The sequence below is a fragment of the Mustela putorius genome, unplaced genomic scaffold, assembly GCF_011764305.1.
Source record: "Mustela putorius furo isolate JIRA1106 unplaced genomic scaffold, ASM1176430v1.1 tig00537227_pilon_pilon_pilon, whole genome shotgun sequence".
NCBI lineage: Eukaryota > Metazoa > Chordata > Mammalia > Carnivora > Mustelidae > Mustela > Mustela putorius.
In genome coordinates, this window is record NW_025422368.1 from 6,331,887 (window position 1) to 6,358,783 (window position 26,897).

The window sequence follows — 26,897 nt, forward strand, 5'->3', positions numbered from 1 at the left end:
TCCTCCATCTGCATTCTTAGTACCTTTTAGGGACTTGGGTCTAGTATTAGGTCATACAATTAGGCAGTGGGAACCTCCTCCTCCTTTAGCCTTGTTTAAAGCTGGCTGGTCTCCTGACTCTTGTACTCACAGCTTGTTTCTGTGCTTTGGTTATTGGCGGTAAGTGGGCATGGCTGTAAGAATGGGATAACTTCTCCCTGTATACACACAGCATCCTCAGCCCTTTCCTCCCTGACTTGGGTTGGACGCAAAGTAAAAAGCGGCTGGCTGACATGGGTTTGTGGTTCCCAGAAAAGAACATAACTCCGTCTTTCCAGAGGCTGTCAGTGCCTAGAAGATTGTGTGAGCCCCCCTTCTGTGCTGGGGGAGGGGCAAGGACAAAGTTTCTGCTCAAGAGGATACAGATTTGTGTATTGTGCAACTTCTGGAGCGGTATCGTTCACCTTGTAGTCTTATATACAGTTGCTATGACTATTTTCTTGCAGATGGCAGTTAGGTGTCTTGAGGAAGGAACACTTTTTTCTAATGTATACAGAGTTGCTCTATGTGCTAGCCATGGAGCTGGGGGGTGGGTATTGAACAGCAAAAAAGTGTGGATGTTACAAATACTTAACTGAGCACCTACTATAGGCCAGGCATTGAGCTGTGGGGATTCATGGTAAACAGTTTCATGTTTAAGAATTGCTTTGTCTAATAAGGGTGATACAATTCTAACACCACGATGGTTGGCAGTTCATTCCTAGTTCTCAGGGAAACAGCTGGGCAGTGTCAGGACATCAGGGAAGCCTTATTAGAGAAAGTGATTTTTTTTTTTAAGATTTTATTTATTTATTTGACAGCACCAGCAGGAGGAGCAGCAGGCAGAGAGAGAGGGAGAAGCAGGCCCCACATGGAGTAGGGAGCCTAATCTATGGCTTGATCCCAGGACCCTGGGATCATGACCTGAGCCAAAGGCAGACATTTAACTGACTGAGCCCACCCAGGCCCCCTGAGAAAGTGATTTTTTTTTCTAAAGATAGATAGATAGATTGATTGATTGATTTGACACAGAGAGAGAGACCGCAAGAGAGGGAACATAAGCAGGGGGAGTGGGAGAGGGAGAAGCAGGCCTCCCACTGAGCAGGGAGCCCGATGTGGGGCTCCGTCCCAGGACCTGGGACTGTGATGCAAGCCAAAGGCAGAAGCCTCTGAACAATAGTGAATTGGTGGGTGAAGTATTGCAGGCTCCAGGCCTCTGAGATGAGACCTGAGTGGTTGGAAGCAGAGCCCCAGGAGGTCCAGAGGGTGAAAGCTAGAGAGGTGCCTAAATTGAACGTGAAGGGAAGAGCCCCTTAGCCTGTTAAGACTATGACCTTAAGTACCCACTGCCCTCCAGAATCTTCCAGTTGACAGGTTATACATTTGAAAAGAAGTAGCCATTGGATGTCTGGCAAGGACAAGACAGGGGGCAGACGTTTGAAGTCCAGAACCAAATTATAACTACAGAGAGCTGTCCCTGATTCTGGGGGAAGCTCTCAGCAGAAGGCTGCAAAGTTACCAGAGAAAATGGTCCACTGGTACCCACCCCTTCCAGTTCTGGTTACTACTGCCAAGGAGAGATGAAAGTGGGGGAGGCTTTGGGAGGACCACAGAGAAGAAAGTTTCTGGTTGTATGCCCAAAGGGATTGGCTAGCCTTAGGTGGAAACTGGAACCCATACTTCCTGGAGGAGAGCAGAGGACAATGGCCTGCCAGGATAGGCTTTAGGAGAGTAAAGATCCAATTCAAGTATCAGAGGAGGGTGGTTTGATGCCAGGCTTAGGCTTGGAAGTAGAAGGATGCTTATCCAGGCAGCTAAGGATTGAAAAGCTACTAGTATTTCTTAGACAGGTGCCTGCCTGGTTTCCAGGATGGAACACGCTTCAGTCGCGAAATGGACCAGCGGTCACCGGCTAGAGCCCCCGCCCCGGTGGGAGGGGGCGGGACGGTCCTGGGAGAAGGGCGGGGGGCGGGGCCAGGGGCCACTTAAGGCGGAGCCTGGTTCTGGCAGCGCAGGAGCCGGGCAGCAGAGCCAGGCTGGGCTGGCACTCACCCACGACCCCCCTTCCCTGCTATGATGGCCCATCAGTAGCAGGTTCCAGACCCCCCGGGAGCATGTAGGCTGAGCTAGCGGCAGCCAGGTGCGCAGAGCCACAAGAGCTTTAGGGCACTCTGAGGGCAGCTCTGCCTGCTGCGCTCTCTGGTGCCTGGGGAAATGCCCAACTGACGGGCGAGCTGGTGAGGACAAGAACATTCCCTTTGGCCCGAGTGCTCTGCATCCATGGCGCTGCCGGCCAGGCTAGTGCCCCTGTGCTGCTTGGCACTTTTGGCGCTGCCCGCTCAGAGCTGCGGGCCCGGCCGGGGGCCGGTTGGCAGGCGCCGCTACGTGCGCAAGCAGCTCGTGCCGTTGCTCTACAAGCAATTTGTGCCCAGCGTGCCTGAGCGGACCCTGGGCGCCAGTGGGCCTGCCGAGGGGAGAGTGGCAAGGGGCTCTGAGCGTTTCCGGGATCTGGTGCCCAACTACAACCCCGACATCATCTTCAAGGATGAGGAGAATAGTGGTGCAGACCGCCTGATGACCGAGGTAAGGAGGACCTCTCCCCACCTGCGCCAGGGCATTGCCAACTCCTGTGGCAGCCTGGGAGGGTAAGCTGGGCTTCATCTATAGACACCTTAATCCCAAAGATCTCCTCTCCCTACCTTTCCACCTTCCCCCCCCCCCAACCAAAAAAAAAAAAAAAAAAAAGACCCTAAACCAGTGCTTACTGGGCTCAGTGATAGGAGCGATTCCAACGGGGAGAAGCTGGAATGGGGAGGGGAGGAGGGACTAGTGAGAGTGAAGCTGGGAGAGACAGCGAGGGCGGGGAAAAGAGGATGGCGGCAGGCGAGACGGGAAATGGCTGAGGCGTGGACCGGGGGTCAGCTACCGAGCCAGGCAGGAAGGGCTGGGGTGAGCTGGGGGCCAGGAGCTGGCGAGGCAGCAGACAGAAAGCTCTACCCTTAGCCTGGCTCCTGACCTGATTGTGGAAAAGATCTGTGGGCTAAAGAGATTGAAGGAGGCTGGGAAAGAGATGGCCAAGGGTTAGGTCACCAGGCCATGTACCTGAGAAGGGGCTGGGCAGGAATTGTCTTCAGCATGGGGGTTGGGGGAGTCCTAGAAGCAAGGCAAGACTATTCTAGAGTCTAAATGACTGTTTTGGGTGAAAAGTAGTTCTCAGTGGGAAAAACAGATGGGCCCACCTAAGAATCAAAGTGTTCCCACATCCCTCAAGTTCAGCTTAGCTCAGAGGTTTTCCTTGGAATTAAATTCAACTAGCATGTATTGAGCATCTACTGCAACTAGAACCCAGCTGACCTAGGATGAGGTGGGCAATGCCTTGGGAGTGAAGGACCATCTCTGGCCAGTGATCTCAAAGTCAGACCTGGAAGGAAACTTGGAAATCACATTCTTCCACCTCCTCGCTTTAATTTTGCGGCTGAGAGCTGGGCCCCAAGAGGAAAAGCAATTTAATCAAAGTCTTAAAACTAATTAGTGGCATGGCTGGGACTAGAATTCAGGACTCCTGATTCTAAGTCTATACACTTTCCATTACACCACCTAATTGTGTATGGAGTGGAGAAGTGGGGGGAGAGGGAGGGGGACGGATTTCCTCTGATTAATTGCCATAGTTTTCCAGGTTACTTTGTTAGGAAAACCTGTCCAGGGGAGAAAGAATTCCTTCTACTACTACTCAGAGATTGGGAAGGGGACACTCCTTCCCTCCTTGGCCGTGGAATATTGTGGCCCTTTTCCCTGGCCGCCACCTGCAGCAGAGGAGCCAGAACAAGGGACAGGCCTTGGAGGGGCTCTGACAAGGCCTGGGAACCCCTCCGTCCTGCTTATCTCCCACACCCTGGCTGCAAAAGGCCTCCATTGAGTTGGCTCTGCACTGGGCTGCTGCCCCCGCAGGTCAAGGCCTCAGGGCCTCCTTAGGGGACAAAACGACAAAAAGTTGGATGGAGTTACCACTTTTCCTGTCTTCCCCTCCCCTGCTCTCCAACCCTGCGGAGGTGTAGAAAACGCGGGAAGAAGGGAAGGAGGGAAATGCCCCTCTGGCACTTAGGAGAAAACCAAGTCTGAGGTGAGAGGTCGGAGCGGGGAGAAGAAAAGGAAACTGTCCTCTCTGCGCCTCCTCCCGCGGCGTCGGTGGTATGGTGCGCGCCAAGGTCTCAGGCTCCCAGACTAGAGCAGCCCAGATAACCGCGATCTCACTCCCCCGGGTGCAGGCTTCCAGCCCGCTGCTTTTCCTCCTCTCCACTCCCACCCTGCAGGGGGCCTCCCAGGTCCACGCTAGGGCAGCTCCCATTAATCTCAGGTGCTACTCCCACGCCTTTCTGGGCTGCATCTGGAACAGAGATGGAGAGACGGGGGCTCAGGGCTGGCAGAGCCTGGGCTGGAATTGGGAGGGCTGGTCGCACTGGGGGAGGGGGCCCCGGCGGGCGGGAGCAGGCATGGGGGGCGCGGCTTTCTGCCCTTTCCTCTCCCGGAGCCGGGGCGGCTGAAAAGCGCCTTTGTGGATGGAGCTGCTGAGTCCGCTTCTCCCGGCGAGTCCCCGGCCTCGGCCCGGGATTCTCGCTCGGTTAAGTCATCCCGGAGAATGGCCATTGTACTTCGCGCAGCCCCCGCCATCCAAACCCTTTTTCCAGTAGCCTTGATCCCGCACGGCTACGCTTTGGGCACCTCTGTGGGGGGTACTCGCACCACGAAGGGGTTAATGCTAGGGGCCGAAAGGAGGAGGAGGAGGAAGGAAGGAAGGAAGCGATGCCCGGTGCCAGGGAAGGCAACGAAACAAAAGATGAATCAGGGCGGAGGGAGGGCAGCCGGGGCTTGGGGCGGGGGCCAGGCCAAAACAGGGGCTCCTCTCGGGGAGCCAGGCAGCTCAACCCTCCCTGACAGAGCTTCCACCCGCCCTTTCAGCTCCTGCCCTCTCCCAGGTTGAGCCGAGATCCCATAATGAGTGAGGGGCAGGGGTCCAAAGTAGGGAAAGAGTTAGGTACAGGACCCCTCTCAATCTCTGAGGTGACCCCACAGTTCTCCCACAGTGCTCTGAAACGGGAGTGGGTATTGACGACGCCACCTCTTCGGGTTCTCACTTCTCCGGGACACTGAAAAGCTGGGAGGAAGTGGTGTGGGGGCAGGAAAACAAAGAAGAATCGACCCTCCCTTTCAGGTCCCTTTTGCCCCTGCGGTGGTCGTGGTAGTGAGGAGACTGACTCTTTGATTCCCCGCCAGCGCTGTAAGGAGCGGGTGAACGCGCTGGCCATTGCCGTGATGAATATGTGGCCCGGAGTGCGCCTGCGGGTGACCGAGGGCTGGGACGAGGACGGCCACCATGCTCAGGACTCTCTCCACTACGAAGGTCGTGCCTTGGACATCACCACGTCTGACCGCGACCGCAATAAGTATGGGTTGCTGGCGCGCCTGGCAGTGGAAGCCGGCTTCGACTGGGTCTACTACGAGTCCCGCAACCACGTCCACGTGTCGGTCAAAGCCGGTACAGTAGGGGGTGGGTGGTGAAGTCCGCCCAAAGGGGGCTCTTTCCGGGAAACTGAGGCTGCGTAGCTCTAGTGCGACCCTAGGGGAGACCAACTGGCCGTTAGTGTTGTAAACCATCCTTGTATCTCTGCCCATGTTGGGGCCAGATCCGTGAGAAATTACATGTCCCAGGACTGGCGAGGTCTGCTCTGGGCTTGACCCACATCTTTGAGAATCCGTACCAACATCCCGGAACCTCCGGTCTTGATTCAATCATCGCTGTGCTTGTTCCTTGCAGATAACTCCCTGGCCGTCAGGGCAGGCGGCTGCTTTCCGGGAAATGCCACTGTGCGCCTGAGGAGCGGCGAGCGGAAGGGGCTTCGAGAACTGCACCGCGGTGACTGGGTGTTGGCGGCAGACGCGGCAGGCCGGGTGGTGCCCACGCCCGTTCTGCTCTTCCTGGACCGGGACTTGCAGCGCCGGGCCTCCTTCGTGGCTGTGGAGACCGAGCGGCCCCCGCGCAAGCTGTTGCTCACGCCCTGGCACCTGGTGTTCGCTGCTCGAGGGCCCGCTCCCGCGCCGGGCGACTTTGCGCCGGTGTTCGCGCGCCGGCTGCGCGCGGGGGACTCGGTGCTGGCGCCCGGCGGGGACGCGCTCCGGCCGGCGCGCGTGGCCCGCGTGGCGCGCGAGGAAGCCGTGGGTGTGTTCGCGCCACTCACAGCACACGGGACGCTGCTGGTCAACGACGTCCTGGCCTCGTGCTATGCGGTTCTGGAGAGTCACCAGTGGGCACACCGCGCCTTCGCTCCTTTGCGCCTGCTGCACGCGCTAGGGGCGCTGCTTCCGGGCGGGGCAGTCCAGCCCACCGGCATGCACTGGTACTCTCGGTTCCTCTACCGCTTGGCGGAGGAGCTACTGGGCTGAATGCGTCCAGCGTAGAAACCTCGAGGCGCCCGAGGAAACCGGCCGTGTGGCCTGAGATCTGGGGGTGTGGGCAGCAGAGGATGCTGACTCGGGAAGGCAGGAAGGAGGGGATAGGGAGAAAAATGGACACGAGACCGGACTGCTTGGTTTAGGGGCAACCTCCACCGGAGCGGAGAGGAGATCCCTAGCCCTAGGTAGTTGGGGTCGATGGTGGATACTCCTTGAAGAGGACTATTTCACCTCTTCCCGAGTGCCTCAGCCCCAACCAATTATTTTATTTTATTTTCTATTTATAAATTGTAATATAATGATCTGCTTGCCCCGCCTGGCAAGGTGAGGGTCCAGGGCACGGCGTTAACACTGTTTGACACAGCCAGCCAATCTGATGTCTGACATTTTCCTACAGGTGGCCTAATAAAGGGAAGGCTTGCAGGAGCTTATTGGAAAATATCTCTGTTCAGAGGGGGATTCACCTCGAGAGGAGGGGAGAAGGGGACCAACTCTGAGTCAATACCTTACTTCCGACTCCTCCCTCCTTGCCCAGCAGGTCTTCCTGCCTGCTTCCTTCCATCGGAGGGGGCGTCCCTATTGATCAGCAAAGAGAGCAGAGAGTCGTGTGCTTTTCTAGGCTGCTGGTTCCTTCTCCCACCCAGAGAGGACCAGCATTCTGTCCGCATGCTTGCATACCGAATGTTGGAGGGGCCAGGGTTGTTGAAGGAGCAAGAGGGTCTGCACATGTCCTTTCTCATTTACAGAGGCTCCAGCGAGGTCACAGGCTATTGCATTACTGATACTCAGAGAATTCTGGCCCATGATTGGTAGCCTGCAGTCTTGGTCCCTCCCTGAAGGCCCTGAATCAGGTGCCAGGGTCTGAATGGGGGTGATGTTTTATTCTGGGATGTTACTGGACCAACTGGTGATCCGTGGGAATCCCCAGTTAATTTATAACTGATAGTCCCCACACACTCTTGGTCAAGAGAAAGAATGGGATCAGAGGGCTGGAACCTCTCTCTCCTGAAGGCCTGGGGGCAGAGAACAGCTTCAAGCCCTGGTGTGTGTGTTTAGGGGAAGATAGGGAGGCTCTCCAAGCAAGGAGCATATAGGCATTACAACTGGAACCCTCTTCTTGATCGCTTGTCCTAGTTGTTGTTTCTGCTGGCTTCCTACACCCCACACCCCACCCCTCTTCTTTCCTCTCCTCTTCTCCTGGCTCTGCTTCCCTGGGCTGGGTATTCTGAGAACCTTCAGGTTCCAATGCAGCAGACAGGCAGGAACTCAGACAGTCAGGTGCTCCTGAGCTAGAATGGAAGCTCGGAGGGAGGTGCCTGGGTGGGTTAAGACTCTGCCTTCCTCTCATGTCATGATCTCAGGGTCCTGGGATCAAGTAACGCATTGGGCTTTCTGCTTGTCCGGGAGCCTGCTTCCCCGTCTCTCTCTGCCTGCTTCTCTGCCTACTTGTGATCTCTCTCTCTCTTTTTGTCAAATAAATAAATAAAATCTTAGGAAAAAAAAAAAAAAGAATGGAAGCTCAGAGGAAGTTGGACTTCAGTAGAAGCGGAATGTCTGGGTTCAGGGGGAGAGAAGTTTGGTGGTGAAACCAAGGAGCCAGCCCTGGCCCGTAGCAGCTATGCGGTTTCAGTCCATAGGGTCCCTGCTATACACCGCCCTCTGGTGGCCGTCAAGATTAGTTCTTTTCCAGACCAAAGAAGAGAGAACTACAGACTGCAGGGATGAGTGGACTGCACCTGCGCGGAGGAGAACTTGTCTCAGGAGGCCTGAGATGGTGGGTGGGGCTTGGTAAGCTGCCAGGGCTGAGCCACAGGTGTTAAGAGCTGGTAAGGAGCCCACACACCTCTCCTTGTGAAAACCCGTCGGAGCCTGGCATTTTTGTATCCTTCCTACCTGGTTTAGCTTTATGGCTCCCAGAAACTGGAGGTATACTTGTAGCCAGATTCTGTGCATCTCCCTCACCTTGTGACCCTGGAGTTCAATGTCTAGAGATAAAACCATACTTAGGTTTCCAGGAAGTGCTTGATAAAAGCAACAGGAAGCAGAGTAAGTTTACCTTAACTTTAGTGTCCTCCCACCGACCACTTCCTTCTGTCCCTACCAGGTACCTGTTGCCACCTCCCACCCCTCTTCTGATCTCACAGTCCAAGCTGTGGATCTTTCCCAGAGCATGGCCTGAAAGTCAGGAAGACCTGCAGATACTGACGCCTCCCCAGAAGGACTGTTGACAAGATCAGTGTCTGTGCCCAGTGTGGCCAAGGCACTCGGTCAAGGTTTTCTACACTCTGCTCCCATTTCTCACTGCCTTTGCTGTTTTCCGCTGCTTGGTGTGCTTCTCTCCTCACCACTCCACTAGAAGCAGAATTTATCCATGGTTCCCAAATATTTGGGGGGGGTTGCCCCCATAATTGTTTGATTTCATAACACTCCTTCAGAAGGTGCTGTGTGAAAGAGTTGGGCTTGCTTTAGAACTAAAGAATAATTTAAAGTGATCTTGTTTTGAGAATTTACAGAGTATTTTGTGATTATCTCAGCAAGACCTCTCTGCATCCTGGGAAACCAGACTTGAGAACCACCGCTTCAAGGTTCAGTTGACCTTTTTAACCCCCCAAAATCCAGACTCCCCCCCCCCGCCAGCCTCTCTTCAAGCCAGATTTACTGGACATCTACAGTGTAGCGCTGCATTAGACATGAAAAACACACAAAATATTAAGAAAGAGCTCTCTCTGGGAGGAAAGGTATAAGATGTTTAACTACCAAAACAACACTGTTACTTAATCAGGGTGAACTGAATGGGTGGAAAATGTCATATTAGTACAGAGAAAGCCTTGTGGAGAAAGTAGGGCCTGGCTAGGATGTGGAAGCATGTAGGTGGAGGAGACCAGAGAGGGCATTCCAGGCAGAAGTAACGACATGAACAGGCACTTGGAATCTGGATTCTAGCAAGCTGGCTAGAGTGGGAGATCTGGGAGTGTAACTATATGTAGCTCATGTTTCTTGAGAATTTACTACATGTCAGACCCTGTGCTAGCTCTTCCCATGCATTCTCATTTCCTCCTTACGATAACCCTGTGGGACTGTATTACAGAAGAGGACACCAAGGCAAAGACAGGTTTAAGTCACTGGCTCAAGTGACCGCAGCTAGTAAGTGGGAGACCTGGAGCAGGAATAACAAGAAATAAGACTGCCTTGATGGAAAAGACCACATCTGAAAGGGCCTTAAGAAGTTTTTGACTTGGTGCATCTGGGTGGCTCAGTCGGTTAAGTGTCTGAACCTTGGTTTTAGGGCTCAGGTCATGATCTCAGGGTTGCAGGATTGGGCCCCGTGTCGGGCTCTGAGCTCAGCGGGGAGTTTGCTGAAGATTCTCTCCCTCTCCCTCTGCCTCTCACTTGCTCTAAAATAAATAAATAAAAAGTTTTGGACTCTCCTTCCCTTCACTGAGTCACTAGTTAGTCCCAGCTTTTTGACAGCTATTTCTCATTTTCATTGGCTCTTCTTTCTCCTGTCTGGATCACTGCCTTCCTTAACTAAAGTTATCTAGCCAATAAAGGAAATCCTGCAGATTAGAGGAGAGGGGAGATCATACTTTGTTATGGATTAAATAGATGCTTCCCCCTCCAAATTCACATGGGCAAACCCTAATGCCTGTGTGACTTTTTTTTTTTTTTAAGATTTTATTTATTTGCAGAGATCACAAGTAGGCAGAGAGAGAAGGAGGGAAGCAGGCTCCCCGCTGAGCAGGAAGCCTGATGTGGGGCTTGATCCCAGGACCCTGAGACCATGACCCGAGCTGAAGCAGAGGCTTAACCCACTGAGCCACTTAGCCCCTGTGTGACTGTTTTGGGAGGTGAGGCCCCTGTGTGACTATTTTGGGAAGTAACTAAGGTCAAATGAAGTCCCAAGAGTAGGACCGTGATCTGATAGGACTGGTGTCTTCCTAAGAAGAGACATCAGAAAGGTGCTTTCTCTCTTTGCATGCACCAAGGCAAGGCCATGCAAACACGTTGTGAGAAGGCAGCGATGGGCAGGCCAGGAAGAGAGTTCTCACCAGAAACCAAATTGGCCAGAACGTTGATCTTGGACTTTTCCAGCCTCCAAAATAGTGAGAAAATAAATGTTTGATGTCTAAGCCACCCAGTTGATGGTATTGTGTTATGACAGCCGTAGTGGACTAATCCAATCTTCCAGAGCTGTATGAAGTAAAAAAAAAAAATCCAGTGCCAAGATGGGGTCTTTATTTAGTGAATATAATGAACTCTGAAAAGTGAGCATTTCCGACCTAGAGCCTTTATCCCTGACGGTACCTGTGTGGTCTCTACTATTAGAGGAAGCCTTCCCTGGCTGGAAGACTAGAGCAGCTGTCTATGGGAAGAAGGCTATGGCTGGTTAGGGTATTTCTCTGTGGGATTGTGTGGGCGGTTAGCACATTCAGACTCTCCTCTCCTACCTGTTACTGTCTTTGTATGTGAATTGGTTGTTGTATGCACATGAACATCTCCCATTAGATGGGGGGATATCTTCAGGCAGATCTTACTGAGTTCCTACCTTGGGGAGAGGATGGTAAGGCAGGCATGGCTCTCACAGTTCACCTGGCAAGAAATAGTGGTCAGACGGTTGTTGAATGTGGTGGAAGGTGAAGAGTGGTGTTGAAGCTGAGACCTGAAAGATGGGTAAGAGTTGTTCAAGCAGAGGGAACGGCATCTTCAAAGGCCTGGAGTCAGACGGTGGAGGACAGCATAGGGATATTGGAGCAGGGCAGGATAAGATGGGGACAGATTTGAAGGCGATACCTCCAGCCCTGGCTTTGCTTCTCTCCGAAACCTAAACCCAAATTATCTTCTCAGCTTCTCTCCTGGGGACCACATCACCTAAGAACATAGTTATTTGACTTCACACCACGTGGTGTCCAAACAGAAGAAGCTCTTGGGACTGGGAACTCTTATTCTGCTCTTCTCTTTTGCTTTCCAGCCATTCTCTTGGCAGAGTCTGGCTTAGTTTAGAGCTGATGGCCTTAAGCTGAGGCAGAGCTGCCACTCCGAGAGCCAGGCCTGGGCTGGACATTGCAGCTGCCCAGGAAACAGCTGGTTAAGCCCTCAGCAGCTGCAGCAGCTGGGATTCCACCCAACATTTGAGCTGGGATTAATCCCATTTCCTCCACACACATCCCTTCCCTGTTCTAGACCCTGGCTAGTCTATAGTATATCTTGGAGGTTTTGAGGCTAAATGTCACAAGTCTGCCTGTAAACTAAGCTAGAGCCAAAGTCATCCACCTTCCTCTTAGAGGAAGCTGACCCAAAGCACCTTCGGACCAGCCCAGGAAGGAGGATGTGGGTCTCTGTCACACCCAACCTTCTTTCCCTCATTCTCTCTATTCTCTGATAAGTGGGCTAGGATGGATTATTCTTTGACTTGTCTGCTTTTCAATAATTGTTAGAATTGTCTAAAGAAGAAGGGGCTGCTTTGGTGGGATGAGGAGGTAGATGTCCTTTATCTTGGAAAAACTCTATAGCAAGACCTAGAAACTTGGTGGGAGTGTTGCAGGAGGATCAGACCTCATACAGGTGGTTGTCACTTTTCAGCCGCACTTGCTTCTCCCTTAACTGTGATTCTACAGTTGCGAACAATAGGGCTGTATATTCTACTTGGTGCTTTTGCACCAGCTGTGTGACCTTGAGGAAATCACTATGTAAGAGATGCCAGAGGCCACAATGAGGTACTTCCAAGTAGTTGGAAAGAAGGAGGTGCCCTGAGATTTGAACAAGGTGAATTAACACACAAAAGAACAAGGCATTTCCTCCCAGGCTCAGACATTTGACTCCCTCCGTCAACAAATATTTATTAGGCCTCTGCAAGTACTAATAGACATTTTACTATGCTAAATATTTAAAAAATATTTTTCTAGAGAAACAGACAGTCATTTGAATAGATTAAATTAATTTAATTAGGTTTTAGCTTTGTGGAATGGCCTGATCAAGTTTGGATTTTAGAAAGATTTTTCTAGTTCCTGAGTGGAGAACAGACTAGAAGGGAGTTAGTGAGCCCAGGGAGGAAAGCAAAAGGAGAAAGGGTAGGGCAGTGGTGCAGATGGGAGATGATGCTGGGAGATATTCATCAAAGAGATGGCAGTGGAGATGGAGAGAAGGGACAGTTGTAGGCAATATTTATATTTGCGGAATTGGTAGGACCTAGTAGTTCATAGGATGAAGTAGGGAGCAAAGAGTAAGGTGGAGGAGAAAAAGACTGCGTGATATTAGTGTATCTAAAATGAAAGAGAAGGGGGCACCTGGGTGGCTCAGTCAGTTGAGTGTCTGACTCTTTATTTCGGCTCAGGTCATGATCTCAGAGTCATGAGATCGAGCCTCTAGTCTGACTCCATGCTCAGCATGGAATCTGCTTAAGGTCCTCTCCTTCTGTCCCTCCCTTCCCCCGCTCACTCTCTCTCTCAAAATAAATAAATAAATCTTAAAAAAATAAAATGAAATAGATGAGAAAGAATAATTGATCAGCTAATATCACTCTATTAATCCAAAATGGAGTGTGGCAACATGAGTAACTCAGTCAATAAGAATAGTTACTATGTGCCCAGAATGATCTTGATGAGAGAGGTACCCAACATAGTCATTGGTGGGACAGGAATGGTTCTTCAGGCCTCCAGACGACTTTCTGAAATACCCCACTGAGAGAGTTCTAATTTTCTATTCATCAGGCAGCAATCTGGTACCTCACTAGAAAAGAGAGTACCCAGGGCGCCTGGGTGGCTCAGTGGGTTAAGCCTCTGCCTTTGGCTCGGGTCATGATCTCAGGGTCCTGGGATTGAGTCCTACATCGGGCTCTCTGCTCGGCAGAGAGCCTGCTTCTCCCTCTCTCTCTGCCTACTTGTGATCTGTCTCTCTCTGTGTCAAATAAATAAATAAAATCTTAAAAAAAAAAAAAAAAAGAAAGAAAAGATAGTACCCTAGATAGAGGACACAGGCATTCTGGGCAGTGGATAGAGAATGCGATGGATACACTGGCATGGGAGGACCCAGATCAGGAACTTGGGAATTACTGCAAGGCTTCCCTGGCATACAAATATTTGGAGGTGTCCTGAGCAAGTCCAGTTTGCAAATTGGCTAGACTGAGTATTCTTCCCAGTATCATCTTTCTCGGTGGTGTCGGGGAGGGAGCCCGCCCATCTGCCTTCCTCTGGGCATACCTCTCTAGCCGAACTGTGAATTCACTTTTTGACTAATAATGACAGTTATTATGATGGCGTTAATTCAGGGAGTACCAACTCTTTCTTAATAGAATACTTCGTAATACTCTGTTAAGAAATACATATCACATACAGGATCACATCTACTTCTCACAACCGTTGTGCAAAAATAAGTATTCGATTCCAGAAGGATTTAAGCAGGTCACAGGGACCACTGGAGACCTGCGTTTTTGAGGCTAGGCAGCCAGAAAAAATGCCTCAAATCACTGAACCCAGCCGGTGGGGGCACTGTGGCAACCGCCACTGAACACTGGACACTGTAGCTTACAGCCCAATGCTGACTCTGCCACGGATGCTGGAGGGTGTTGCTGACACCACTGCCATGGGCCTCCGGGACCTCTATCTTTCTGCCAGCAGCCAGAAAGAATGGCAGACATCTGCTATCGTGAGAAACTGAGGCTCAGAGTAGTGAAGTAAATCGCTTAAGATCTCATAGGGAATAAGTTAAGATTTGACACCAGGTCTGGTTGACTGCAAGATCCATGTTCTTTCCACTATGTTCTGCTGCTGTGAACTACTTTATTTCTCCAGGCTGTTGCTTCTCAGCCTATAGTGTGGAGAAAATTGTGATACCAGGTCATCACCAAGATCCTCCAGCTCTAATAGGTAGATTCAATTATTTTGCATATTGCTATTTATGGTCCCTGGATTGAGCAAGTTCCCCTGAGAGGACCTAAGTACTTCCCATTTTCCTGAAAGGGACTGGTATTTATCATCTCCATACTAGCAGAAGTCAGGTGTAGGTGCAGGAGTGAGAGGAGAACCAGACCTAGGGAACATGCAAGGAAGAGGCCTGCATGTATATCCTGGTTATTTTTCTGTGGAGTGCTAGAGACACACATCCTTCATTGGCCCATCAGCATGTGAATATCTGGAGGAGCCCCAAATATCAAATATATGTCAAAAATAAATGCATTAACTCAGTACTCTCTCTCCTTACCCCTGCTAAAACATTCCTGTTCTTCCCATGTCTTCTGATCCTGTTTATGGAATTGCCATCTTCCTTCTTTTCGTCTGCTTTAATCAGATCTTTAATTTCACAACTTCTATCTGGAGTGCCTTCTCTATGAGTCTTCACTGTTGGTTTTTTTTTTTTTTTCCACTATTGTTTTGGTTGTTACCTGGTCCAGGCCATCATCTCCTTTCTGAGTATTGGCCTCCTAATAGAACTTCCACCTCCAGCCCCAACCTCTCTTGGTCCTACATCCTCTACATCATAAAGCCCAGCTTTCCTTGTGGTACTGCCTCTCCCCATTAGCCCACGAATGTAATGGCAAAGATCCCATCGCTCACTGCAGTGCTACTGAAGCCTTGTACTGTATTCATGATGATGTCCATAGTGTCTGTCCACCCCTATAAATGTTTACTACTCTTCTCAAATTCTGTTGGCTTTTCTTACTATCAGCTTTAGCTTCTGTGCAAGAATATTTGGGAAATCATAATTTTGACGTTATGACTATTGTTTTTCCCACCACACATTAAAAATTACATAACAGGGGTGCCTGGGTGGCTCAGTGGGTTAAAGCCTCTGCCTTCTGCTCAGGTCGTGATCCCGAGGTCCTGGGATTGAGCCCCGCATCGGGCTCTCTGCTCTGCTGGGAGCCTGCTTCCTCCTCTCTCTCTCTCTCTCTGCCTGCCTCTCTGCCTACTTGTGATCTCTGTCAAGTAAATGAATAAAATCTTTTAAAAAATTACATAACAAAACAAAATTTTAAAGTGTGTATGTTACATGAATCATCTTACATACCACTAGTGGTATATTTCAAGAATGCTGGATACTGAATAAAGGTCAAATTCTGGGGTGCCTGGGTGGCTCAGTCTTTAAGCATCTGCTTTCAGCTTGGGTCCTGATCCCGGGGTCCTGGGATCAAGCCCCACATCAGGCTCTCTGCTCAGCAGGAAGCCTGCTTCTCCCTCTCTTACTCCTCCTGCCTGTGTTACCTCTTTCGGTGTCTCTCTCTTTGTCAGGTAAATAAATAAAATATTTAAAAAATACAAAATAAAGATAAAATTCTTTTTTAAAAAGATTTTATTTACTTATTTGACAAAAGACAGAATCACAAGAGGGAGAGAGAGAGAGGGAAGCAGGCTCCCTGCTGAGCAGAGAGCCTGATGCGGGGCTCTATCCCAGGACCCTGAGATCATGACTTGAGCTGAAGGCAGAGGCTTAACCCACTGACCCACCCAGGTGCCCCAAAGATCAAATTCTTTTTAGTTAACTCTACCCACAACGTGGGGCTTAAGCTCATGACCTCTCAGATCAGGAGCTGTACGCTGTACCCACTGAGCCAGGCAGGCACCCCAAATCAAATTCTTTTTTTCTTGGAGAGAAAGTGTGTGCTGGTGGGTGAGGGACGGGCAGAGGGAGAGAGAGAATCTTAAGCAGACTCCATTCCATGCCCAGCATGGAGTCACATGTGAGGCTCCATCCCACAACCCTGAGATCATGACCTGAGCTGAAATCAAGAGTCAGATGCTTAACCAACTGAGCCACCCAGGTGCTCTCCCAAATCAAATTTTTAAACCTGGCATTCAAAGGCCTCCCTGATTTGATCCCAAATCTAATTTTCAGGGTTAATTTCTACATAGCCCATACACAAAGATCTGCAGGGTGCACTCTGTATTTCCAGACACAGTATTCCCTTAACTTTTTGTTTTTTTTTCTCTAGGGCTTTCTCAAGCTTTAAGGTCTGGCTTAATTGTCAAGTACCATGTGAAATCTCTGATCTTTCCAGACAGAATCAAGCCCCTTCCTTCTGGGTTCCTTTCCCTCTCTCCCTCCCTCCCTTCCTTTCTTCTCTTCCTCCTTCCTTTTCTTCCTTCTTTCCTTTCCTCCCTCTTCTCTTCCTTATTTTCTCTCTTTTTCTTGAGAATGGTTTCTTTCTCTATACTTTTCGCTACTCATACTGAGATGTGAGACTTAATGTAATTTTGCCTCTAGTCTTTTACTTGATCATTTTCCCTCTATAACATTCAGAGGTACATCATTCAGAGTCTTGGGGAAAACAGACTGCACACTCAAATGCGGGAACTGAGAAAAATAAAACAAAAGAGCTGTTCACACTGTTCATAAAGTTGTGGGTAGGGTTAAAGAATATCTTCCAGAGTGGTGAAACGTTGAGTCTGGGATCATTGAGGAACAAAATAAGTGGTAACCCCTAAACCTGAAGGGACCAGGGAAGAAGGGTTACAAGAACCCAGAGAGAGAGCTGTAAGTAGCTGTAGTTGAAGTAATGGGTCTGTGGCCTCTGGTAATCACAGAAGTGAGTCCAAGAGACATAACAGAAGAGTTTCCAGTTCAACCCACAGAGTCAGGAGAAATAATACATTGTTTTTTTAAACCACCAAGTTTTTGTCATCATTGTTGTTTTTAAGTAATCTCTATGCCCAGTGTGGGGCTCAAACTCATGTTCTTGATACCCCAAGTTGCATGCTCTACAGACTGAGCCAGCCAGGTATCCCTGGAACCCATATATTTAATAAAGTTATTTATTTATTTTAGAGAGTGAGAGCACAAGAAGGGGGAGGGGTAGAAGGAGATAGCAAGGGAGAGAGAATCTCCACCACACTCCCCACTAAGCGAAGAGCCTGACACAGGGCTCGATCCCAGGACCCCAAGATCACGACCTGAGGTGAAACCAAGAGTTGATCACTTAACCAATTGAGCCACCCAGCTGCCCCAAAACCCATACTTTTGATACAAACAGAGTAAAAATGTTTTCACTTTTCATAGAGATACTTAAAACAATTTTCTGGGAGTATTTAATCTATATTTTATTTCAGTTGTTTGAGACATAGCAAGGTATATGATGCTGTCACTAGAAATTTTATTCCAAGCCCATTTACCTGCCATTAGGATAGTTTACCTTCGAGATGCCTGGCTCAGTCAGTCGAGCATCTGTCTCTGACTTAGGTCATGATCCCAGAGTTCTGGGATCGAGTCCCACGTCAGGCTTGGTGGGGAGCCTGCTTCTCCCTCTGCCTGCCTCTTTCCTCTACTTGTGTGCATATGCGCGCTTTCTCTCTCTCTCTCTGACCAAAAAAAAAAAAAAAAAGTGGTTTACTTTCTTGAGTTGATCCTGTATTGGTGATCTGTGATATCTACAAAGTAACCATTTATGCATTAATCTTTAAGGGGATTGATATTTAATAAACAAATATCTTGTTCCTGAGGTGTGCAGGTCTTATAGATTTGGCTCACTGAACATTTATTCTTAACCACCTCTCTTTTGCCTTCCTTTACTATAAAGGGTAGAAAAGAAAATGCTAAAATTTCCACGCTCCCTTGCAGCTAGAGATAGCCATTCAATAGTTTGGTTTAAGGAGATGGAGGTGAAAATCTGCTGTGAGATCTTCTCCTCTTGTATAAAAAGAAGAAGACACAAGAGGAGAAAACCCTTTGTCTTAGGCCTTTTGTTTTCCTCCTGATTGAAAACAAGAGAATTTGAGAATGATTTAATAAAGAGATTATTTACAAAGGTATAGGGAAACCACAGGGGTACAGTAGTATTATTGGGGTGAGTATCAGAGAAGTTGTTACCAAAGCAGGCCTGAAGGGGAGGGAGCAACTAGAAACAGCACGAGAGAAGTGTATGCGTTGGGGGTGTGTGTGTAGAGGGAGTGACTTGAGAGGTTCTAGGACCTTCAGTGGGGTCACAGATACTCTCCCCACTCCATCTGACCTTCTGTGAGGGCTTCCCTTAGGCTGAATTCTGCTGAGATCCAGGGGGCCAGGTGTGTCTCCTGGAAACAAATCTGGGTGAAAAAGAATAGAGACTCTTTTTTTATAAGATTTTATTTATTTATTTGACAGAGAGAAACGGCCAGAGAGGGAACAGAGCAAGGGGGAGAGAGAAGCAGGCTTCCCACCAAGCAGGGAGCCCATTGGAAGGTCCGATCCCAGGACTCTGGGATCATGACCTGAGCCTCAGGCAGACGCTTAACAACTGAGCCACCCAGGTGCCCCCAAAATAGAGAGTTAATCTAGAAAGACAAACAGCATAAAAGGCATCTCACTTATCTTTATATCCATGCTGTATGACACATGGTGAGACTATCTGGTACAAAATAGGAGGTGAACAAATTTTTACTGAATTTCACTGAATCTAGTTCTTTGTTCTACCCTGCAGTGCCTTTAAGACCCAATCTGGAGGGCGCTTGGGTGGCTCAGTGGGTTAAGCCGCTGCCTTCAGCTCAGGTCATGATCTCAGGGTCCTGGGATCGAGTCCTGCATCGGGCTCTCTGCTCAGCAGGGAGCCTGCTTCCCTCTCTCTCTCTCTCTCTGCCTGCCTTTCCATCTACTTGTGATCTCTCTGTCAAATAAATAAATAAAATCTTAAAAAAAAAAAAAGACCCAATCTGGAATCTCCACCAACCTCCACTTAGGCCAAATAATTCAACATAAAATTGCTGGTCTGCAAGGAACTTCCTTTACCCAGTCAAGAAACTATTTAGGTTCCTTTCTGAGGCCAGAGTAAGTGGCTCTTTGAAACAATTCTTGTAGATCTGGACTTCCTAAAGTATTAGACAGTTCCACAGTTATACAAAGTGTGTCCTCCAGTATAATCTTTTTTTTATTACTTTTTAAAGACTTTATTTATTTGGCAGACAGAGATCACAAGTAGGCAGAGAGGCAGGCAGAGAGAGAGGAAAGGAAGCAGGTTCCCTGCTGAGCAGAGAGCCTAACTCGGGGCTCTATCCCAGGACCCTTGGATCATGACCTGAGCTGAAGGCAGAAGCTTTAACCCACTGAGCCACCCAGGCACTCCCCTCCAGTACAATCTAACTACTGCATACCCACCTCATCAGGCCCTTCCAGAAGAACTACCTTCTGTGTGCTATCTATATGGCCAAATCTCAGTTTCCACATCTGTAAGATAAGGGTGAAAATAGCTACCCATCATTCAAGCCTCAGGTACAAATGTCACCTCCTCAGGATTTCTAGGATATCATATAAAATAAGAGGAATACTACACCCCATTACTCCTTAGCCCGTTAACACCTTGCTTTTCCTCCCACTGCAGTTATTATTTTTCTACTGCAGCTTATTTATTATTTATTTGTAGATTGTTGGTCTTGTTCCAAAAGAATACTTGGTCCTTATGAGCAAATGACCCTGTCTGTGTTGCTTGCTGTTCTATTCCCAGCATCTAGAAAGGTGCATGGGATATGATGACTGTTTGATAAATATTTGTTAATGAATGGATATATAACACCAATTACCAACTTTAGGGCTGTTGTGAATATTAAGTGAGATAACAATAAAATGCACCTGGCACCAAGCAGAGCTCCATAAACCTAGCTGTTTTCTTTCTTCTTTTTCCCTCCCTCACCTCCTATATCCAATCCTTTAGCAAGTCAGATTGACCTCAGCCTCAAAATGCAACCAGAATTCTCCACTTAATTCATCTCTACCACGTTGGTCAAGCCTGCTTCGCCTTTCACCTGGACTACAAGTAAGTCTCCCAACTAATCTTCTTCCCCTCTTGCTCCTGTTCGCCTCATTTCTTCACAATTAGAAAGATTCATTTATTTATTTTTAACCAGGGAAATCTTTTTTCTTTTTTTTAAAAAAGATTTTATTTATTTATTTGTTAGAGAGAGAGAGAGAGCGAGAGTGAGCTCACAAGCAGGCAGAATGGCAGGCAGAGGCAGAAGCAAGCTCCCCGCTAAGCAAGGAGCCTGATGCGGGACTGGATCCCAAGACTCTGGGATCGTGACCCGAGCGGAAGGCAGCAGCTTAACCGGCTGAGCCACCCAGGCGTCCCTCAACCAGGGAAATATTTTCGAAACACAATTCAGATATCCAGATCATCATCTGCTTTCTGGGTACCCAAACTTCTTTACATGGCCGGGACCCTGCCATCCTCTTAGATTTCACCTGCTTTAGGTTGATGCACACACTCTCTATCCCTCCCATTCTCCTGGAATTTAACAAATTTATTTTCATTGTAGCACCCATAGCACTAATGGTTTCTTCTGTCAGAATTTTGTTCTCTCTGGCTCCTTATTGTCTTTCGGACCTCAGTTTAAATAGGGATTCCTTGAGAGGATTTATTACTAATCTAATGTGGCCATTTCTTATTATACTACCTTTTTTTTTTTTTAAGATTTTATTTATTTGACAGAGATCACAAGCAGGCAGAGAGGCAGGCATAGAGAGGGAAGCAGGCTCCCTGCTGAGCAGAGAGCCCGATGTGGGGCTCCATCCCAGCACCCTGGGGCCATGACCTGAGCTGAAAGCAGAGGCTTTAACCCACTAAGCCACCCAGGTGCCCCTTATACTACCTTTTATAGCACGTAATACTATCTAATATTTCCTTAATTATATGTTTGTTTCTTCAGACTAGGCTTAAAGCATTGTGAGCAGAGAGCCGTCTGTCATGTTCTTCGCTCTATCCCCAAAGCTAGAACAATGCCTGAAACATATAGTATATGCACAATAAATATTTGTTGAATAAATGAATGCATTGATTATTAGAATGACTATAAAACTTTAGACGACCTGGCCACAAATCCTAACAACTTTCTCAAGAATAAGAATCGCATTTCCGAAGATCCTGGTAGACTATGGAAATTGACGATAAAAGATCTGGGGCCAAAGTCTAGGGGAAGCAGAGGTAGTCTATTGGAATTTGGGGCCCTTTTTTCCCCCTATCCCAGCACCTCAGAGACCTTGCAAAAGGGAAGCCTAGAATCTTCTCAGAAGAAATTCCAACCGAGCCACAACGGGTATTTTGCCATTTTTCAATTCTTAGCGGCCACTTCTGCTAGGTTGAAAATGCGCAAACACCTCTAGGACCCCGGGTTCCTTTCTGTTTCTTTATGAATGAACCGGCTCTAGTCTGCGCAGGCGCAGCTCCTGGTTCTCCGGCTCCACGTGAGGCTCACCCTTCCCTCCCGCTGGCGGCCCCGCCCTTATCCTTTCTAATGAACCAATGGCAAGCGACCTGGGAGGCGGAGCCCGGAGCGGCGCGGCACTGTAGATCCCCCGGCGCCAGACTCCCTCGCGTTAGTCTTGCTGTGTTGTGATCACGTGGCCAGCTCCGGGCGCGGCGCTTGTTTTGGTTTCCCTCTAGCTTGTCCCTGGCAGCTTCAGGGTGAGCGACTTTACTGTGCCGGTTGCTGCGCCTGTCTTACACTCAGATCTCCTCTTCTTAGGGCTCTTTCAGCCCGCGGTTCGGCAAGCCCCTCGGGGCCGGTTACTGCCATGCCGCTAGTTCGCTACAGGAAGGTGGTCATCCTCGGGTACCGCTCTGTAGGTGAGTCTCCGCCTTGGGGAGAGCACGAACGCACCGCGGCTTTGTGGCCAGAGGAGGCGCGCTGTCGCGGGAACACGACCCGGAGAGGAATGGTGGCATCGTTAGAACGGGGTTGTAGGACGAGGATTGAAAGGATGGAGGAGGAAAGCCTGGGGTGGTGGTAGTGTGTGGAGGGCTGCAGGAAGTAGGAGCATGTAAGGGTTAACGTGGGCTTGGTTGCAGGAACACCAGAGTGGTCCCCAGTGTTACCTTGGAAGGGGTGGGGATGGGGTCAGGCTTTGATGGCGGGGGTGCGGTCTGTGTGGATGGCAAGTCTCAGGAGTCCGGGTGTGGGGCAGACCTGATCCTAGGGGAATCCCGGATCTTCCTAGGGGTGGGTGGGGAAAGGCAGCGGGAAAGGCTTCCTGCGGCGCTACTGAATGCATCCGGTGGCCAGGGTGCAGAGACCCAAGGCGAAAAGAGGATGAGGGTAGGCTAAGGAAAAATATTGCATGGCACCCACAGGCTAGGGTGCTAATTTGGGGTCCTCTTTAGTCCTGGGCCACAGCCCGAAAGGACAGAGGATGTAAATGTGGACGGATGATTTGGATACGACTACCACTGCTTCCCACAGGGAAGACATCTTTGGCACATCAGTTTGTGGAGGGCGAGTTCCTGGAAGGCTATGATCCTACAGTGGAGAACAGTGAGTAGATTTCTCCCCTAGGGGTGGGGCAGGGAGGTCTTTGTTGCCCCATCCAATTCCGTAATTTGGGATTTTCCTGGTGCCACGGGGCTGATTTAATTAGCCATTAAATCTAATCTCTTCTCTAGCAATCCTGTTCTCTTAGTTGAGCTAGAGTGTGGATTTTGCAGGATACTGCATCCAGGATGGTGTAGACCAGACAATAAGAACCTTAACATTGTCTCTCCAGCTGTCTGGAGAGCTCCCTGGACCTTGTCCATCTCTATATCACCTCTAGGGTTAAGAACGGATCGGGGCACACATTGCTAGCCCTACAAGGCACCTCACAGTCAAGTTTTCTTTTCTTTTCAGCTTACAGCAAGATAGTGACTCTTGGCAAAGATGAGTTTCACCTACACCTGGTGGACACAGCAGGGCAGGTACCAGTTTGGGGCAGGGTAATCTAAATGTGGCAGTTCAATCTTGGGAGATGAGGTCTGCTTGCCTCTGTGGCTCATCTGTAAAGTGGTATTAAAAGAAAAGTGTTTTAGCAGCTGGTAGTATTCAATCCACATTGGAGCTACTCTGTAAATACTTGTTGAATAGAAATGACTGGAGTAGGGAGCGCCCCAGGGAGGGTCCCCAGGATGCAACCCACCAACCTTTGCCATCTGAGTGTTGTGTATCTAGGTGTTGATATTTCTGTTTCTTGTCAGGATGAGTACAGCATTCTGCCCTATTCATTCATCATTGGGGTCCATGGTTATGTGCTTGTGTATTCTGTCACCTCTCTGCATAGGTAAGTGACCAAGGTTATGAGAGGAGGGGACTTGGGAGGATCTGAGGGCTGTCCCAGAGTAAGTTTATAGCTCCATTTCTTATGTTTAAAGCTTCCAAGTCATTGAGAGTCTGTACCAAAAGCTACATGAAGGCCATGGCAAAACTCGGTAAGCGGCCCTGGGAGATTGAAACCTAGTATGGACATGAGGGGATGGAAGAGAGTGGAGAGTCCAAGTGAGGGAGGAGGCCAGGACAGATCCTGTCTGATCTTCTGGAGGAGTTGTCCAGCCATGATGTGAAGGAAGTTGGGTTCCATGGGGAGTGGGAGGGGATCCAGTAGTAACTGTTATTTCTTCACAGGCTGCCGGTGGTGCTAGTGGGGAACAAGGCAGATCTCTCTCCAGACAGGTACAGAGATCTCTATAGCTCAAGGCAAAGGAAAGTGAGATGGTCTAGCAATCAGTCAGGCTGTAGTCCTGGCTCTGTCATGGACTTGAACAAATCATTTCACCTCTTTTCATTTCTAACTCAAAATTTAAGATGAGATACCCCCTCTATTGCAAAAGCTATGATTTCATATTTCCAGTCTCAGTCCTAGGTTTCTGAGGTCTCCTTTATTTTTCTCCTTCCCCAACCCATCTCTCAGACCTTAGAAGACAGAGGGGTCAGAAGTCTAGATTCTAGGGATGCCTGGGTGGCTCAGTGGGTTAAGCCACTGCCTTTGGCTCAGGTCATGATCCAAGGGTCCTGGGATCAAGTCCCGCATTGGACTCCTTGCTCAGCGGAGAGCCTGTTTCTCTCTCTGCCTCTGCCTGCCTTTCTGCCTGCTTGTGTGTACTCGCTTGCTCTCTCTCTCTCTGGCAAATAAATTAAAAAAAAAAAAAAAAGAAGTCTAGATTCTATAATGATTTTGCAGAGAACCTGGGGACATTGCTATCTTCCATCTTCATGTGCCAAATTTGCTTCTAGGGAGGTCCAGGCAGTTGAAGGGAAGAAGCTGGCAGAGTCCTGGGGTGCGACGTTTATGGAGTCATCTGCTCGAGAGAACCAGGTGTTTGGCCTGAAGATTATGGGCAAAATCAGGGTAGCGGTGTTTTTCTTATGGCACTGCTTGGTGGTGAGGATGGTGGGGGAGTGGGGTATACACCTCAGAGCTGAGTTGTATTAGCAATGAACTGATTTTTTTTTTTTTTTTTTTTTTTTTGCCATGAATCTCTGTCCCTTGCAGCTGACTCGAGGCATCTTTACCAAAGTCATCCAGGAGATTGCCCGGGTGGAGAATTCCTATGGGCAAGAGCGCCGCTGCCAGCTCATGTGAGCCCTCAGGCATTGGGTTGCTGCCTTGATTCTGCCCCTGGCACTTGCCAGGCTCCAATGGGTGTAGGCCCTTAGGACTTCACGGGTATGGTTGCCAGCTGTGTCCCCAGTCCTCTGAGGTCACACAGTGTGGTACCCTCATGTTTGCACACTTTTACAGGCTCCAGTGGCCTGGTTGTCAATGTTTACAATGGGCCAAGGATGTCTCATAGGCTCTGGCCTCTAGTCCTCTGTTTTTGCTAAATGAATTGTTACAACCTGCGGGGTTGCACTGTGAGTCCTAAGCATTGTTTATTTAGGACCCACTCTTCTGTGCAGGTTTTGGGTGTTGGCTGGGTGAAGGGAGCTTGGGATTCCTAAAGTGGAGCAGGCTCCCTAGGGTGACCATGTATATATGCAAATAAACTGAGAAATCTTTTTGTCGTTGGCTTCTCTGTATGTGGGGAGAGCTCAGGGCCAATATCTCTTTTTCCAAGGAGTGGGGACTGTGACTTCTGGTGGGGAGTCAGGGCTAACGCTTTCCTCCTACTTCATTCCTATTCCTTACTCCTCACTCATTCGGGAGGACCATTACCCTAAGACTTACTACTTAGCTTTTTTCACCTTTCTTTTCTGCTGAGTTCTGCTCTACAGGTACCAGTTGGCAGTCACTCCCATCCAAGATTGCAGACTCTCAAGATCCCCTTAACTACAGAAACACCACCCTCTAGTGGCCAGCTGCCACATGCTGACCTAGCTTCCCTCCTGGGGCCTTGACATTGGCTGGCCCTCAGAGAGAGGCTAAGGTTTAGGGAGGAAGGAAGCCCCTCATCCTAGTGATGTAATAGAAAAGGAGCATAGAGGCAGGGACTGAAGTGTTGGTGAAGATTTTGGCTTTCTAAGAGAGTTGAGTAAAGTAAGAAATAATGCTCCCGGTGTATATCCATCCTTCTGCTCCCCATATTCTCAGAGCCATTCATTCTATCAATGTTCTTTGGTCTTTTCATACCTTGGGTGACCTTTTCACACCCTTCACACCTTTGGAATCATGCTACCTTTTTAGTTGTCAAAAGATATTGCTTCTATTTTTTTTTTTTTAAGATTATTTATTAGAGAGAGAGTGTGTGTATACAAGCCAGCATGCATGTGCCTGAGCCTGGGGAAGGAGGGGCAGAGGGAGAGAGAGAGAGAGACTCTCAAGGAGATTCCAGGGGCTCGATTTCACGACCCTGAGATTATGACCTGAGCCAAAATCAAGAGCCGACTGCTCAACTGAGCCCCCCAGTCGCCCCTACTTCTACTCTTTCTTATTGACCTGTCATCTCAGTGGGAGGATGGACATTTCAGCTAACAAGAATTGGTCCTCTCTGCCTCTACCCTTTCTGCTTACCCCTATCCCCACCAGATATAGGGCCTAACTGGCCCAATACCTCCTCCAAGGACTTCTTAGGGTTATTGGAATGGCATCCTTCACAGGGAGAACACAGACTTCTCTTGCCACCTGAGGGAAGTCTGAGGTACTCTGTCAATGCACTTAGCTGTGGAGAATGGCCAAAATCTCAGCTGTGATCTTGCTAGTGACCAACTCTAGGCTAGTTGGGCTTACAGTTGGGGTGATTATCATGCTAGTTTTCTGAAGTTCTGCCAGCTGCTTTTGCATCTCTAATCTATAATCTAAAAAAATAAAGGCTGCCGGAAGAAGCATTCTCCAAAGAGCAATCTCAGTAGTTTAGGATTCTCTATAAGGTTGTCACCACACTCTTTCCTTACATTAAAATTAAGTCCTTTTGCATGTCTGACCTGGAATATTCATTATAGGTTATCTATTGTCCTGCTGCCATTTCTATGAGGTTCTGGATAGATTTACAAATGTTTGACGTTTTCTAAAAGTGTGTCAAGCAATCTCAAAGCCCTGATGAAAGTAATGAATAGTAGTTAAAGGCTAGGTTGGAATGCTTTTCCACTTAGCTGTGTGACCCTGAGAGTCACTTAGAGTTACTAGCCTGGCTGAGCCTCAGTTTCTCATTTATAAAGTGTAGTTACACCTTCATAGGGTTGAGGTGAGAATTAGATTGAGGTGATATATGAAATGCTTACCACAGTCTCTCATACATAAATAATCCTTAAGAAACGGTGGCTATAGTGCTACTGGAGGTCTTTTTGGTGAAGGTCAGC

The 26,897-nt window shown here is 49.0% G+C and overlaps 2 protein-coding genes across 4 annotated transcripts; both read left to right on the top strand.

The window, feature by feature from the left end:
• Positions 1 to 1,064: 1,064 nt before the first annotated feature.
• Positions 1,065 to 6,896, top strand: DHH (desert hedgehog signaling molecule). The gene is made up of 3 exons (XM_045073180.1): positions 1,065 to 2,601; positions 5,290 to 5,551; positions 5,831 to 6,896. Exons 1-3 carry the CDS (start codon positions 2,299 to 2,301, stop codon positions 6,454 to 6,456), a joined length of 1,191 nt encoding a protein of 396 aa, XP_044929115.1. The 5' UTR covers positions 1,065 to 2,298; the 3' UTR covers positions 6,457 to 6,896.
• A 14,804-nt stretch (positions 6,897 to 21,700) lies between these two features.
• Positions 21,701 to 25,176, top strand: RHEBL1 (RHEB like 1). 3 transcript variants are annotated; one of them, XM_013049143.2, is made up of 8 exons: positions 21,701 to 21,982; positions 22,517 to 22,667; positions 23,019 to 23,086; positions 23,363 to 23,445; positions 23,537 to 23,593; positions 23,787 to 23,834; positions 24,396 to 24,510; positions 24,655 to 25,176. In XM_013049143.2, exons 2-8 carry the CDS (start codon positions 22,562 to 22,564, stop codon positions 24,742 to 24,744), a joined length of 567 nt encoding a protein of 188 aa, XP_012904597.1. In that variant the 5' UTR covers positions 21,701 to 21,982; positions 22,517 to 22,561; the 3' UTR covers positions 24,745 to 25,176. The 3 variants fall into 3 exon arrangements, with proteins under 3 accessions (XP_012904597.1, XP_012904596.1, XP_004778946.1); XM_013049142.2 differs by having other exon boundaries at positions 22,596 to 22,667; XM_004778889.3 differs by having other exon boundaries at positions 21,702 to 21,982; positions 22,596 to 22,667; positions 24,396 to 24,477.
• The last annotated feature ends 1,721 nt before the right edge of the window (positions 25,177 to 26,897 follow it).